General features: G+C 39.6%; 1 protein-coding gene across 1 annotated transcript in view; it reads right to left on the reverse strand.

The window, feature by feature from the left end:
* Window positions 1–14,017, reverse strand: part of na (sodium leak channel non-selective protein na) — a 175,986-nt gene that overhangs the window by 88,558 nt on the left and 73,411 nt on the right. Inside the window, exons 16-18 of the mRNA XM_071665125.1 lie at window positions 11,443–11,622; window positions 2,247–2,367; window positions 1,862–1,993 (exon numbers count right to left, since the gene is read on the reverse strand). Coding sequence (XP_071521226.1) covers window positions 1,862–1,993; window positions 2,247–2,367; window positions 11,443–11,622 — 433 coding nt within the window. The remainder of the gene's footprint in view (window positions 1–1,861; window positions 1,994–2,246; window positions 2,368–11,442; window positions 11,623–14,017) is intronic.

A 14,017-nucleotide genomic window follows, 5' to 3' on the forward strand; every position in this document is an offset into this window, starting at 1 on the left:
CCTTGCCGGCTTTCTTCTTCTGCAAAGCTTTTACTACCTCTTCTCTGTTTACCAAATCATTTTCCCTAACCCTCTCACTTTGCACACCACCTCGACCAAAACACCCTATATCTGCCACTCTATCATCAAACACATTCAACAAACCTTCAAAATACTCACTCAATCTCCTTCTCACATCACCACTACTTGTTATCACCTCCCCATTTGCGCCCTTCACTGAAGTTCCCATTTGCTCCCTTGTCTTACGCACTTTATTTACCTCCTTTCAGAACATCTTTTTATTCTCCCTAAAATTTAATGATACTCTCTCACCCCAACTCTCATTTGCCCTCTTTTTCACCTCTTGCACCTTTCTCTTGACCTCATGTCTCTTTCTTTTATACATCTCCCACTCAATTGCATTTTTTCCCTGCAAAAATCGTCCAAATGCCTCTCTCTTCTCTTTCACTAATAATCTTACTTCTTCATCCCACCACTCACTACCCTTTCTAATCAACCCACCTCCCACTCTTCTCATGCCACAAGCATCTTTTGCGCAATCCATCACTGATTCCCTAAATACATCCCATTCCTCCCCACTCCCCTTACTTCCATTGTTCTCACCTTTTTCCATTTCCATTCCATTCTATAGGTATTACATTGGTTTTTACTCCAGAGAGCTGGCTTCTTATGTGCCTGCACTACAAGCTAGACCATGCGACACTCGGCAAGCTGCGGCATCACATGGTTATTGTGTGGCCATCAGCAACTCAAGGGTGGACCGTTTTGATACCTGCTTTTTTCCCTACTTAGTGAAGCTCTGGAACTCTACCTTCTCATGTCTTTCCCAATAACTATGACCTAGCATATTTCAAAAGACAGGTTTTTCACCTTCTCAAAAATCTGTAAATACTTTCCCTTGTCTTTCCTTTTTCCCCTTCATAATTCTCTCTGTTTCAATTAAGGCTTTGCTTTGATGTGGACTTTTGTCCATGACTGGAGCTTTCAACACAAAAAAATGAATAAGGATGAGTCACAGTGAGGGAACACTTTAATACAAATACCATACAGCAAGACACAAGTTGCAGGAATCTATGTGTGAGAAATAATTTTGGAAAGTGACATCTTCCATAACCTGTCATGAGAGTCCTAATTTAAGAGAATAGCTGAGGAGACAAACTAACTGAACCAAGCAGAGCAGGAATGGGTGAAAGGAAAGGATGGAAGTATGCTGGAACACAGTTATGGCATACTATATGTATGTAAGAATGAAGCATAAAAGAAATCTTGTTTGGTGTCAAGGTTACAATGTTTCAAGATTCTGCATGGTCCACCAAGTTGTAAAATGGGAAAAGCACAGCAAATACAAATATACTGTCAGAACCCTAGGTACTAATATAGAGGAAAAGCTAACCAGAGTTCTGAAGCCCACATAGATGTAAATAAGGAGAGAGGTGCAGAACAGATGACTGGTGAGAACAGCAAAGGCAATCAAAAAGGAATTATTCAAGAGAAACACATTGAATCAAAAAGAGCACACAGAAATCTATAATGATAAGCAAGTGTGAAGATGTGTAAGGAGCAGTTAGTAAAGGATGATGTTTTAGTATACTTGGTAATAATAAAAAGTTAAAAAAACTGAAAAAGCACCTCTGGTTAGGAAATATAGATGTTGGTGGACGGATGAACTAAAGATGTGGCTGAGGATAATGCATGAAAAAAATTCTATGGATCAAATGCATTTCTCAATTCATCTGGGTAAAATTTAGTTTTGAAATCTAAGAATTATCAATATCAGATCTCAACACATGCAAATACATGCACTTTGTTATAAGTATGCAAATATTTCTCTAATCCTCAAATGAAAGTGAACTGAGCATACCGTATAGATGAAGAGATCCAGTACTCCTGCCATGTCCCTAATCAAGGCTTTTGGTGTGAAAAGTAAACCATCTGCCAGAATCTTCAGCCCCAATTCCAAGCTCATGAATACAACAAAGGCATACTCTGCAATCTAAATACACCTGTTATTAGTCATTTTATTATCAATTATGAAAAACAGTGGTCCACATCTATTTTCTAATCAAAAGTTATTCCATTACAGAATTTTCTCTGTATGCTGGCATTTACGTTAGATGAGAAGGATATAAGTCAAACAGATATATCAAAATGTATTCACTGGCTTCAACTAAGGGGATATCATGATTAAAAGGCAAAAAAAAAGTGCGACAGCTCTCATGATACATTAATCATTATGTTCACCGTACCTGCAGCATAGGTTCTTCAGTAATGCGGTAATCAGCTGTCTCAAGCATGAGGGAAATGCAGGAGAGTGTTGTTACAAGGATCATAACCCAATCTAAATATGTGACCAGGCCAAGGAGGTTACTGTAATGGAAAGAAAATCAATATAAGGGGTTAAGTTTTGAGTGATATCGTGGATGATTTCTGACTGCATTACATTCACATTAATTGGTTTGCTTTGGGTGAACATAAAGAACACTGAATAATCTGAATAATCAAATCTATCATGTTACATATTCCCTCTTCAGCAAAGTAACAAAATATCTTCAAGTAATTTGTGGTTAAAGCCAAATGACAAGGTGATGGTATGTATCTTAAAAAATATCATCACATTCCACTATATCATGACAGTAATAATTTTAACATCAAAACTAATCTAAGTCCAAACACACAAGTATCATGGTTTTCATGGAGATAGCTGTCTATAACTTGACAAAAACCAGTAAAACTTCTTATGGATACTATCTGATGGATACTATCGGGATGTACTTATGGTTTTCCTTAATCTTTATTGAGGGATTAAGAACAAATCTGAGAGGGGACTGAAGTACATATCATAGAGTCATAGCATGAAAATTTTTTAAGAAATGAAATTTTCTTTTAATTTAGGCCCAATGCTGTGAACTGTAACTAATTCTAAGCTTCCAAATAAATGTTGTAGAAACTGATTTTTTCTTACCTTTCCTGTCTATATATATTCGTATCACTGATACCCATTCCCTCTGGGAATCCCCATCAAATAGGTGGCCAAGGCAAAAGAGTCTCCATTTACCTATGCCTTAAATGCCTCCCTCACATACACCACCCCACACATTCTTCTATCAGTTCTCTCCCTCCAGTGCTCTTCCACTCTATTTCCTCGTGTCATAGGTGGTCTTCCTCTCACACCGACCCCTTTAATCATACTATCACACAAACACCAACCCCATTAACTCTACTATCATACACTCTTTTAAACTTACCATCATGCATTCTTTCTATTAGCCTAAACCACCACAAAGTATCACATTCCACCTACTCTTCCATTCCAAAATTCCTCTTTTGCATTCCCCACCATACCAAATCTCTCATTCCCCCTCTCATTTCTTTGTTCATTCCATCTAGTCATACCAAATGCTCCTCTCAAATAGCTCATTTCCACATTTCTTGACTTCTGTGATTCATTTCATGTCCATGTCTTGGCTGCATAGGTCAGGGTTGGGAGGACTATGCTGTCTCTTAATCCTTCACTTCTAAGGCTTATGGTCCTGATGACATCTATCCCACGTATGGAAAGTGTGCCTCTGAACCTATAACAAGGCTTGCTCATCTTTTCTGTTTCTCTCAAAAATCTAGAACTTCCCCTTCTTCTTGGAAGAATGCGTTGATACATCCCAACCTTAAGAAGGGTGACTGTTCTAACCCATTGAACTATCATCCTGTTGCTTTGACACCTACTGTTTCCAAAGTCTTTGAATCCCTCCAATATCTTGAATCTAACAGTCTTCTCTCTGATCTCCATTATGTCTTTCATCTAGCAAGATCCACTGTTAATATTCTTTCCTATCTTTCTAATGTCTGGTCATCATCCCTGAAAGATATTGGGAATCCTTCGTAGTTGCCCTTCATACATCCAAAGCTTTTGACACAGTTTGGCATCGAGGTCTTATGTCTAAACTTCCCTCTTTTAGCTTTCCTCCCTTATATCTAGCTTCCTCTTGACCCAATCTATCTCCATGGTTATTGATGGCTCAGCCTAACCACTTTCTTCCATCAACAGTAGTGTCCCTCAAGGTTCTGTCCTCCCTCCTACACATTTTCTCCTTTTCATCATGATTTCCTCTATTCCATAAATAACCAAAAGCACTCTTATACTGATAACTCAACAATGCATTCTTCCTCACTGTTCAACTCTACTCCTTCCTCCCTCACTTGATCTGCATCTCATCTCAACACAACTTCCACAATAACCTTAGACTTGGCAAGGATATCTCAGTGAGGTAGATGAAATCTACTTAAATTTAATACCTAAATGGCCCAGTTTCTGCACTCTCTCCATCAAAAATTCCTTGCAACTTTCCTCTCTCCTTCAGCAGTTCTGTAGTCCCACATTTTGACTTGAACACCTCTCCTTCAGCAGTTCTGTAGTCCCACATTTTGACTTGATGAACACACATGGTATTACTGTAACATCCACCCTGTCTTGGAAACCTCATACTACAGAAATAGCAAAGTCTGCCTCAAAGAGTCTGGGAGTCCCGTTTAAAAGTCAAAATTTCTTTTCACTCGAACAACTGCCTCATTTATACAAAGGACTGATCTGTCCTTGAATGGAGCACTGCTCTCATATCTGGAGTGGTTCTTGCTCTGTATCCTTACTCTACAGAGTTGAGTCAATAGCAATCTGACTTATGAACAATCCCAGGCTACTTCAAAATTTAACTCATCTATGCTGCAATGTTGGTTCACTTTCCCCATTCTATAGGTATTACTTTGGCTTTTCCTTCAGAGAGATGGCTGCTTGTGTGTCCCCACCAATAGCTAGAGCACATGATACTTGGCATGCTGCTGCATTACATGATGACTGTCCGTCCCTTGACAACTCAAGGATAGGCCGTTTTGATAACTGTTTCTTTCCATACATCTCAAAACTTTGGAACTCCCTATCATATCACGTCTTTCCCAATAACTATGACCAGGGCCATTTTAAAAGACTTTTCACTTCCTCCAGAATTTCTAAATACTTTCCCCTTGTCTCCTTTTTCCCATTCACTAACTAATGTGGACTTTTGTGCATGACTGGAGCCTTTAACATGGGAGGTGGGAGACTCTAACCCTTACTTTTTCATCAAGGGATCCAATGACTCTTCTACCCTGTACTGTTCTCTCCCTTATCTCTCCTATATCATTACACAAACCAAAAATAGCTCCCATATCTGTCACCTCTTCCACTATAAGAACTTAGTGTATGTACTTCTTTTTCTTACTCTTAAGGACTTTGCTAAGTCTATGCTTTCACTCTGTTTCCTTTTAAGCCTATCCTTTCACTCTGTTTCCTTTCAAACACTATCAATTTACTTTTACTCACATTTGCCTTAAATCATCTACAATTACACAAATCATAAACCACACAACCTTCTGTAACTCCTCTTCAGTCTCAACAAAGAACACAGTATCATCCACAAACAGGCTCATCACTAGCCACCATACCTCACCACCACACTCCAACTCTGCAACCCCTTTCCTTAGTTTTGCTTTCATCCCTCTTACCACTTCATCCACATTAAAAAGCCATGATGACATCACACATCCCTATGCCACATCCATATATATCCCAGAACCTTCGCTCAGCTCTCCATCCACTCTTACTCATGCATTTGCTCCTCTATAGAAGGCTTTCACACAATACAACCATTGTCCCCATATACCATTTATCCTCAACACATCCATAAAACATTCCTCTCAGTTCTTGTCATATGCTCTCTCCTGATCCAAAAAAGCCACACACAGCTTTTTACTTTTTACCAGATATTTTTCCTTTATCATTCTCAACTCAAAAATTTAAAAGCCTCCTCACTTATTCTGAATTCAATCAATTCCATCACTCTATCAATCAACACTCTTGCATACTCTTTTCCTGACATACTTAAAAGACTTATCCCCCTATATTTGCTACATACATCCTTAACACCTTTTCCTTTTAATAAAGGAACATAATAGCTTTCACCCAATTCTTAGGCACAACCTTCTGCTTCCATGCTAATTTCCATATCAAATGCCTCTATTCTATCACACTTTCTCCTCTATACCTCAACATTCAACTGTAATCCCATCCACTCCAAGTGCTTTTTCTACTTTCAACCATCATCACCCTCTTTACCTCCCTCCTTGCTATAAGTCCTTGCGCTTGTACCCTTTCCTTCCATCTTCCACACCCATGCATGTAACAAATGCTGCCTCACCTCCAACATTCAACATTTCTTCACAATATTCTTTCCATCTTCATTTCTTCTAATTTAAATAATCTATAAACAAGACTAAAGCATAAACACAATTCTGAACGTACATGAACAACCTGAAAAAATGATTCACATTAAACCTAAACTACACTAGATAAAAAAAGAAGCTGTGTTAGGTATGAATATGAAGTCCACAGTCAAACAGCTGTTCATCCACCCTTAGACATTGGCCGATAAAATTGGTACCAGGCTTGGGTATTGCAGTTGAATTTATTAAGAAAGGGGGTGACTGTGTTGTTGATTGATTGGTAAGGATATTCAGTGCATGTATTGATCATGGTGAAGTGCATGTATGGTGCTACCATACAAAGGCAAATGGGATAAAGGTGAGTGTTCAAATTACAGAGGCATAAGTTTGTTGAGTATTCCTGGGAAATTATGTCGGAGGGTATTGACTGAGAGGGTGAAGGCATGTACTGAGCATCAGATTGGGTTGGAGCTGTGTGATTTCAGAAGTAGTAGAGGATGTGTGGATCAGATGTTTGCTGTGAAAAATGTATGTGAGAAATACTTCAAAAAACAGATGGATTTGTATGTAGCATTTATGGATGTGAAGGCATACGACAGGGTGGATAGAGATGCTTTGTGCAAGGTCTTAAGAGTACAGGGTGTGGGAGGTAAGCTGCTAGAAGCAGTGAGAAGTTTCCATCAAGGGTGTAAGGCATATGTACGAGTAAGAAGAGAGGAGAGTGATTGGTTCCCACCGAGAGTTGGTCTAAAGCAGGGGTGTGTGATGTCCCCATGGTTGTTTAATTTGTTTATGGATGGGGGTGGTTAGCGAGGTAAATGCAAGAGTTTTGGAGAGAGGGGCAAGTATGCAGCCTGTTGGGAATGAGAGGGCCTGGGGAGTGAGTCAGTTGTTCACCAATGATACAGCACTGGTGGCTGATTCAAGTGAGAAACTGCAGAAGTTGGTGACTGAGTGTGGAAAAGTGTGTGAACGGAGAGTATTGAGTAAGGTTATTAGGTTCAGCAGGGTTGAGGGACAAGTTAGTTGGGATGTAAGTTTGAATGGAGAAAAATTGGAGGAAGTGAAGAGTTTTAGATATCTGGGAGTGGAAATGAAAGTGAGTCATAAGGTGGGGGAGGGGGTGAAGGTACAAGGAGCAATAAAGAATGTGTGGAAAGGGAGAACATTATCTCAAGAGCATGAAAATGGGTATGTTTGAAGGAACAGTAGTTTCAACAATATCATATGGTTGTGAGGCATGGGCTCATGACAGGGTTGTAGGGAGGAAGGTAAATGTGTTGGAAATGAAATGTTTGAGATCAATATGTGATGTAAGGTGGCTTGATCAAGTAAGTAATGAAAGGGTAAGACAGATGTGTGGTAATAAAAAGAGTGTGGTTGAGAGAGCAGAAAAGAGTGTGATGAAATGGTTTGGACACATGGAGAGAATGAGTGAGGAAAGGTTGACAAAGGGGATATATGTGTCAGAGGTGGAGGGAACAAGGAGAAGCAGGAGACCAAATTGGAGGTGGTAGGATGGAGCAAAAAAGATTTTGAGCGATCAGGGCCTGAAGATGCAGGAGAAAGAGAGGCATGCAGGGAATAGACTGAATTGGAAAGATGTGGTATCCCTGGGTCGACATGTTGTCAATGGACTGTACCAGGGCATGTGAAACATCTGGGGTAAACCATGAAAAGGTATGTGGGGCCCGGATGTGGTATATATATATTCCTATGAGTCCACTGGGAAATGAAACACGATAAGTTCCCAAGTGAATTTCGTGAAATAATCACATCACCAGGGGAGATACAGCAAAGAAATAAGTCAGTTGCTATACAACAAAGAGACATAGCTAGAACGCCATTTACTATACTTCTAAACTTGATTGCTGTTTACCCGTCTACAGAAGATGGAGTCAAATGGGAAGTGCTTATCCTCCTCGAAGGTTCAGACTGGGGCATCTGGATGTGTGTGGATATAACCAAGATGAGAAGAAAGAAGAGATTAGGCAGTATGTTTGAGAAAAGAAACCTGGATGTTCTGGCTCTGAGTGAACAAAACCCAAGGGTAAAGGAAATGAATGGTTTGGAAAAGTTTTGGAAGTAAAGCCAGGGGTTGGTGAGAGGACAAGAGCTAAGGAAGGAGCAGCAATACTCCTCAAGCAGGAGTTGTGGTAGTGTGTGATAGAGTGTAAGAAAGTAAATTCTGGACTGATGTGGTTAAAACTAAAAGTGGATGGCAAGAGATGGGTGAGTGTTGGTACTTATGCACCTGGTCATGAGAAGCAAGAGTTTTGGGAGCAGCTGAGTGAGTGTGTCAGCAGTTTTGGTGCACGAGACCATGTATTGGTGATGGATGATTTGAATGCGAAGATGAATAATGTGGCAATTGAAGGTATAATTGGTGCAATTAGGGTATTCAGTGCTGTGAATGGAAATGGTGAAGAGCTTGTGGATTTGTGTGCTGAAAAAAGACTGGTGATTGGAAATACCTGCTTTAAAAAGAGAGATGTAAACATGTATACATAAGCGAATAGAAGAGATGGTCAAAGGGCATAATCAGATTACATATCAATTGATAGATGTGAAAAAAGAAATTACTGGATGTTAATGTGCTGAAAGGGGCAGTTGGTGGGATGTCTGATCACTGTCTTGTGGAGATGAAGGTGAAGATTTGTAGAGGTTTTCAAAAAAGAGGAGAGAATGTTGGGAAGAAGAGAGTAATGAATTCTGGAGAGTTCCTGAAGTTCCCACCTTAAAGATTTGTGGATCAGCATCATGGCCCCTCCTTCCCTCCTTTTCACAGCAAGGATGGCCCAGGTGGCTGTAATGGGGACAACCTGCTGGTAACACCATCCCATCATATTGATGCAGCTGCTTCATCTCAGCTAAGCACTGTTGTGTAATACTATAAGCCAGCGTGTTGTCTGGAGATGTTGATGGCCCAATCTTAAATTCCTGACCTGTTCTTTCCTGGTTACTGCAACCTAATTCACAAGCACAGTGTGTTTGCACCAAATGCTTGTATGACATCAGCATCAGCCAAAAATCCGTTCTACACACAGGGTGATCAATCCCATGCCCAAAGCCCGGTGCATCGTGATGTCACTCCCTGGACTCCCTGCTATTTTGAGTCACCTAACTACCATCATCATCAAATGTCATCATACAACAAGGAGAGGTCATCTACCTTCCAACCCTGATGTTAAACAGCCTATCAATCACCTGTATACTTCTACTCAGTTAAGGCATTCAGTCCACATTGATTCCATTTAGAGATCAACTGCACATATCTATTTTGCTTGTGTCACTTCAACTTGGTATAATAATTTCTAAACCAAAACTACTGAAGTTTCATTGTATCTATATTACAATTCAAAGAGTAGTCACTCATCCATTTTAATATTCTATAATTCATTATTTTGTGATGATTCATCTTTGTTTTTTGAGCTCATAAGCATTTTCCTTGGTGTTTGAGAGTATCATTATTAACAGACACAAAAGACTCATTAGTCGCTACAGCTACAGATGCTGACAGAAATTTTTATAGCGACCAAGTACTTTTGCTGCCACTTTTCTAGTCCCTTGCCAAGTTTGTATGTTTTTGTTTTATTACTTTCCATGTTTGCTAGTTTTTGCCTCACAGAGCTGCCCTTGTAGTTTTATGTTAGGTCATAAAAGCTGAAGTGAGGGGAAGACAGTTGGCTTTGAGGGAAGAGAGCTAGTCTGGCTCTTATTACCTGTGTATGCTACCTGTACCAGATAAACATCTTTTTTTTTTTACATTAAGCATGAAAACAAAAAGTTTACCTCTTCATCCATTTACAAGAGATATTATATTGCTTGAATGACTGGGTCCAGGGTATATAAAGCTGTCACCTTACAGTAAGAAAGACTCACAACAATGGTTAAAATCTTCATAACAGGAGGAAACAAGCAAAAGGGGGAACTGAGGAAGAGATGGAAGGATGGAGTGACAGAAGCCTTGCATGTTCAGGGCCTGAACATGCAGTAGTGGTGAGACAAACATGGAATAGAATGAAGTGGAGCGATGTGGTATATAGGAAGTGAGATTCTGTCAATGGGGCTGAACCAAGGCATATGCAACAGTCAGGGGAAAACCACAGAAAGGTCAATGGGGCCTAGTTGTGGATAGGGGGACTCTGGTTTTGGTGTATTATACATGAAAGCTTGAGAATGGATACTAGCAAATGCAAATGATCTTTGCCTGTCCGTGGGACTAATTCAGTATCATGGGAAACAGTGAACAAGTATGAAAAAATGCACTTTTATGTTGGAGGTTCCAGTCATGGAAAAAGCTCCACATCCAGGCCAGGCCTTATTTTCAATATTAAGAGAGTTAATGAGGAGACAGAAAAGACAAGAGGGTAGAGAGTTGCGAGGCTCTGAGGTGTAAAGAATGAGTTATCAAAGTGGCCCATCCTTGAATTACCAACAGTAACACCGTAATTATGAGGTAAGTTGCTATGTATTATGCAGTCCAGCTAACAGTGAAGACACACAAACAGCCACCTCTTGGGAGTAAAACCAAAGTTATACCTACAAAGAAGAAAAAGCAAACTAACACTGTGATGTACAGCAAGTGGGACAAAATGAGGTAAACAGATATCAGTTAGAGATCATTAGTGCTTCCCAAACATCCAGGCATCTCCCCACTTTCAGCTGATTGGGGAACATGACAGACACTTTCAGCCCATAGCTGTATGGGGTTTGAGGACTAAATTTTCCCCATATATCCAAATGAATATGACTTCTTGCCTTTAACACACCACCATTCAGTAATGAACAGTTGCTTGCCACAGTGAAGACCCACTTTTGCCATGCTTAGTATGTGAAACTTTTCACATTTCTCTTGTATCTATTAAGCTATCTATTTTTTCTTATCATTTACTCTTCATCATCATAACCACTTATCAAATAAGTACCTCTTCTCTTTTGACCCTCTCAGCCAACATAAAATTTCTGGGCTAATACCTTAAGAACACACAAAAAAAGGAAAAAGGGGCTTACACAAATCCTTCCACAAATTGTAACACACCTGATGGTAGAATCTTCCTTTCACTGTTTACTTTAATTCTCTGGATTTGTGAACATCTAAAATAATGACACCTTAGCTTATATTCCTGCATCTCTTCTCTAAGCACTACTATACACTCTTCAAACTCATAATCCAAAAAGCATGATACTTACTGTAACCTCTTATACTTGATCTTCCTCTCTTTCCCAGTTATTGGATCTTTGTGACTTGTATCGTAACGGGAATAAACAATGAGCTGACAGAACTTTCGAAATCGACTCTCACGTCCAACTGCAAACAGAGGTGTATCAAAGTATGGATGATTCTCTCTTAAATCCTCCTCACGCTGATTCCTGCAAATACCAGAAACAAATAAGATATAACAAGCCTTATATATATATATATATATATATATATATCAGGACATTCAAATAAATAACCTTTATCAGGAAAAGTGATTTGATTTTTCAAAAATCTTAAACAGAATTAAACTAGAATTACTAGCATAAGAGGGCTGATTCTCAAATAATCTTAAACCCATATGATCACAATCTCTAAAGTTGCTTACTTTTTTTTTTTTTTTTTTTTTGCTTTGTCGCTGTCTCCCGTGTTTGCGAGGTAGCGCAAGGAAACAGACGAAAGAAATGGCCCAACCCACCCCCATACACATGTATATACATACGTCCACACACGCAAATATACATACCTACACAGCTTTCCATGGTTTACCCCAGACGCTTCACATGCCCTGATTCAATCCACTGACAGCACGTCAACCCCAGTATACCACATCGATCCAATTCACTCTATTCCTTGCATGCCTTTCACCCTCCTGCATGTTCAGGCCCCGATCACACAAACTCTTTTTCACTCCATCTTTCCACCTCCAATCTGGTCTCCCACTTCTCCTCGTTCCCTCCACCTCCGACACATATATCCTCTTGGTCAATCTTTCCTCACTCATTCTCTCCATGTGCCCAAACCATTTCAAAACACCCTCTTCTGCTCTCTCAACCACACTCTTTTTATTTCCACTCATCTCTCTTACCCTTACGTTACTTACTCGATCAAACCACCTCACACCACACATTGTCCTCAAACATCTCCTTTCTAGCACATCCATCCTCCTGCGCACAACTCTATCCATAGCCCACGCCTCGAAACCATACATTGTTGGAACCACTATTCCTTCAAACATACCCATTTTTTTTAACTTTCTAAAATGGGAGAGTTGCTTACTAACTAAACCAATAACTTTTGCAAACCTCCATCTAAAATATCTACTAAATACTGATCAGAAAAATTACATTCAGAATACCCCAAAACTCACTCCATCTCTATATCTTCTTCATGCTTCACCATTCCATATCATAGAATCCATAAACAATAATTATGAAATTCAATCAGCATCATTCTGGCCATTCCAATATACTCAAAACTGTATTCTTTTGGTTAGCTGCATTTGTCACATAAAAGCATATAAGTATTGCATATATACATTCAAACCCTCTTTAAGTGAAGTGGAACTAACAGAGGTTACAACAATAAACATCAAATAGTGATAATGTCTACTATCTGCATATCAACTACCTAGGAGAAATGACTACCTGCCTATTTTCAAAATCAGACAAACTCCACAAAAAAACAGTATATCGCAGAATTCAGTAATTCATTATACGTTTTGTGCTCATACATATCAAATACAGTCTTCTACACTCTGACCACCAACCAGTTTAGTACTGGAGCCTCTTAATTTCATTCACTACATCCCTGAGTGTCTCAACAAATTAGAAACCATCTTTTACATTTCAAAGTAATTGTAACTGGAGAAGTTTATTTCCTATTGAATTCAAAGATGACTGCACATGGGATACAGGATGACCTGAGATTGTTTAGGAGAGTAGCACAGAGTCATTAGGTATGTGAGGCATTAGTCTGCCAACTCATTAACGAGTTACAGCATGACCCTTGCATCCTAAGGGGTTAGTTATGTAACCCCAGGACTCTATTTATGAGGCTCCTGCAACTTTTCCTTCCTCTTAGAAGCATGCATCAGTACATCCCATCCATAAGAAGGGTGAACATTCTAACCCCTCTAACTATCGGCCTGTTGCTTTGACATCTAACATTTCTTTGAATCCCTCTTCAGTGCCCATATCCTCAGACATCTTGATGTTCTTTCCTATTTTACTAATGTCTGGTCATTATCCTGAAAGATTTTGGGGAATCCTATGCAGCTGCCCTTAACATAGCCAAAGTTTTTGACAAGGTGTGGCACTGGGGTTTCATCTCTTCATTCCCCTCTCTTGCTTCCCTTCCTCACTCTGCTCTTTCATATCAAGCTTTCTCTGTGGCTAATCTATTTCCAAGGATGTTGATGGATCAGCATCATCCCCTTTCTCCATCAACAACAGTGTCCCTCAAGGCTCTGACTTGTCTCCTACACTTTTTCTCCTTTCTATCAACAAATTCCCTTCTTCCACAATAAACAAATAGTCATTTGCTGATGACGCAACAGTGCCTTACCCTTCATCCTTCATCTCCATTCTTTCTTCTCTCACTCTATCTGCATCTCATCTCGAAACAAATTCCTCAATAAACTAAGGCTTGTACGGGATATTTCAAGGTATTTGACAAAATCTGGTTGAGTTTAATGCTTCCAAGACCTAGTTTCTACCTATCTCTCTATTGAAAATTCCTTACAGCTTTCCCCTCTCCTTTGACAGTTTTGTTATTCCACCTCTTGAC

The sequence above is a fragment of the Panulirus ornatus genome, chromosome 9, assembly GCF_036320965.1.
Source record: "Panulirus ornatus isolate Po-2019 chromosome 9, ASM3632096v1, whole genome shotgun sequence".
NCBI lineage: Eukaryota > Metazoa > Arthropoda > Malacostraca > Decapoda > Palinuridae > Panulirus > Panulirus ornatus.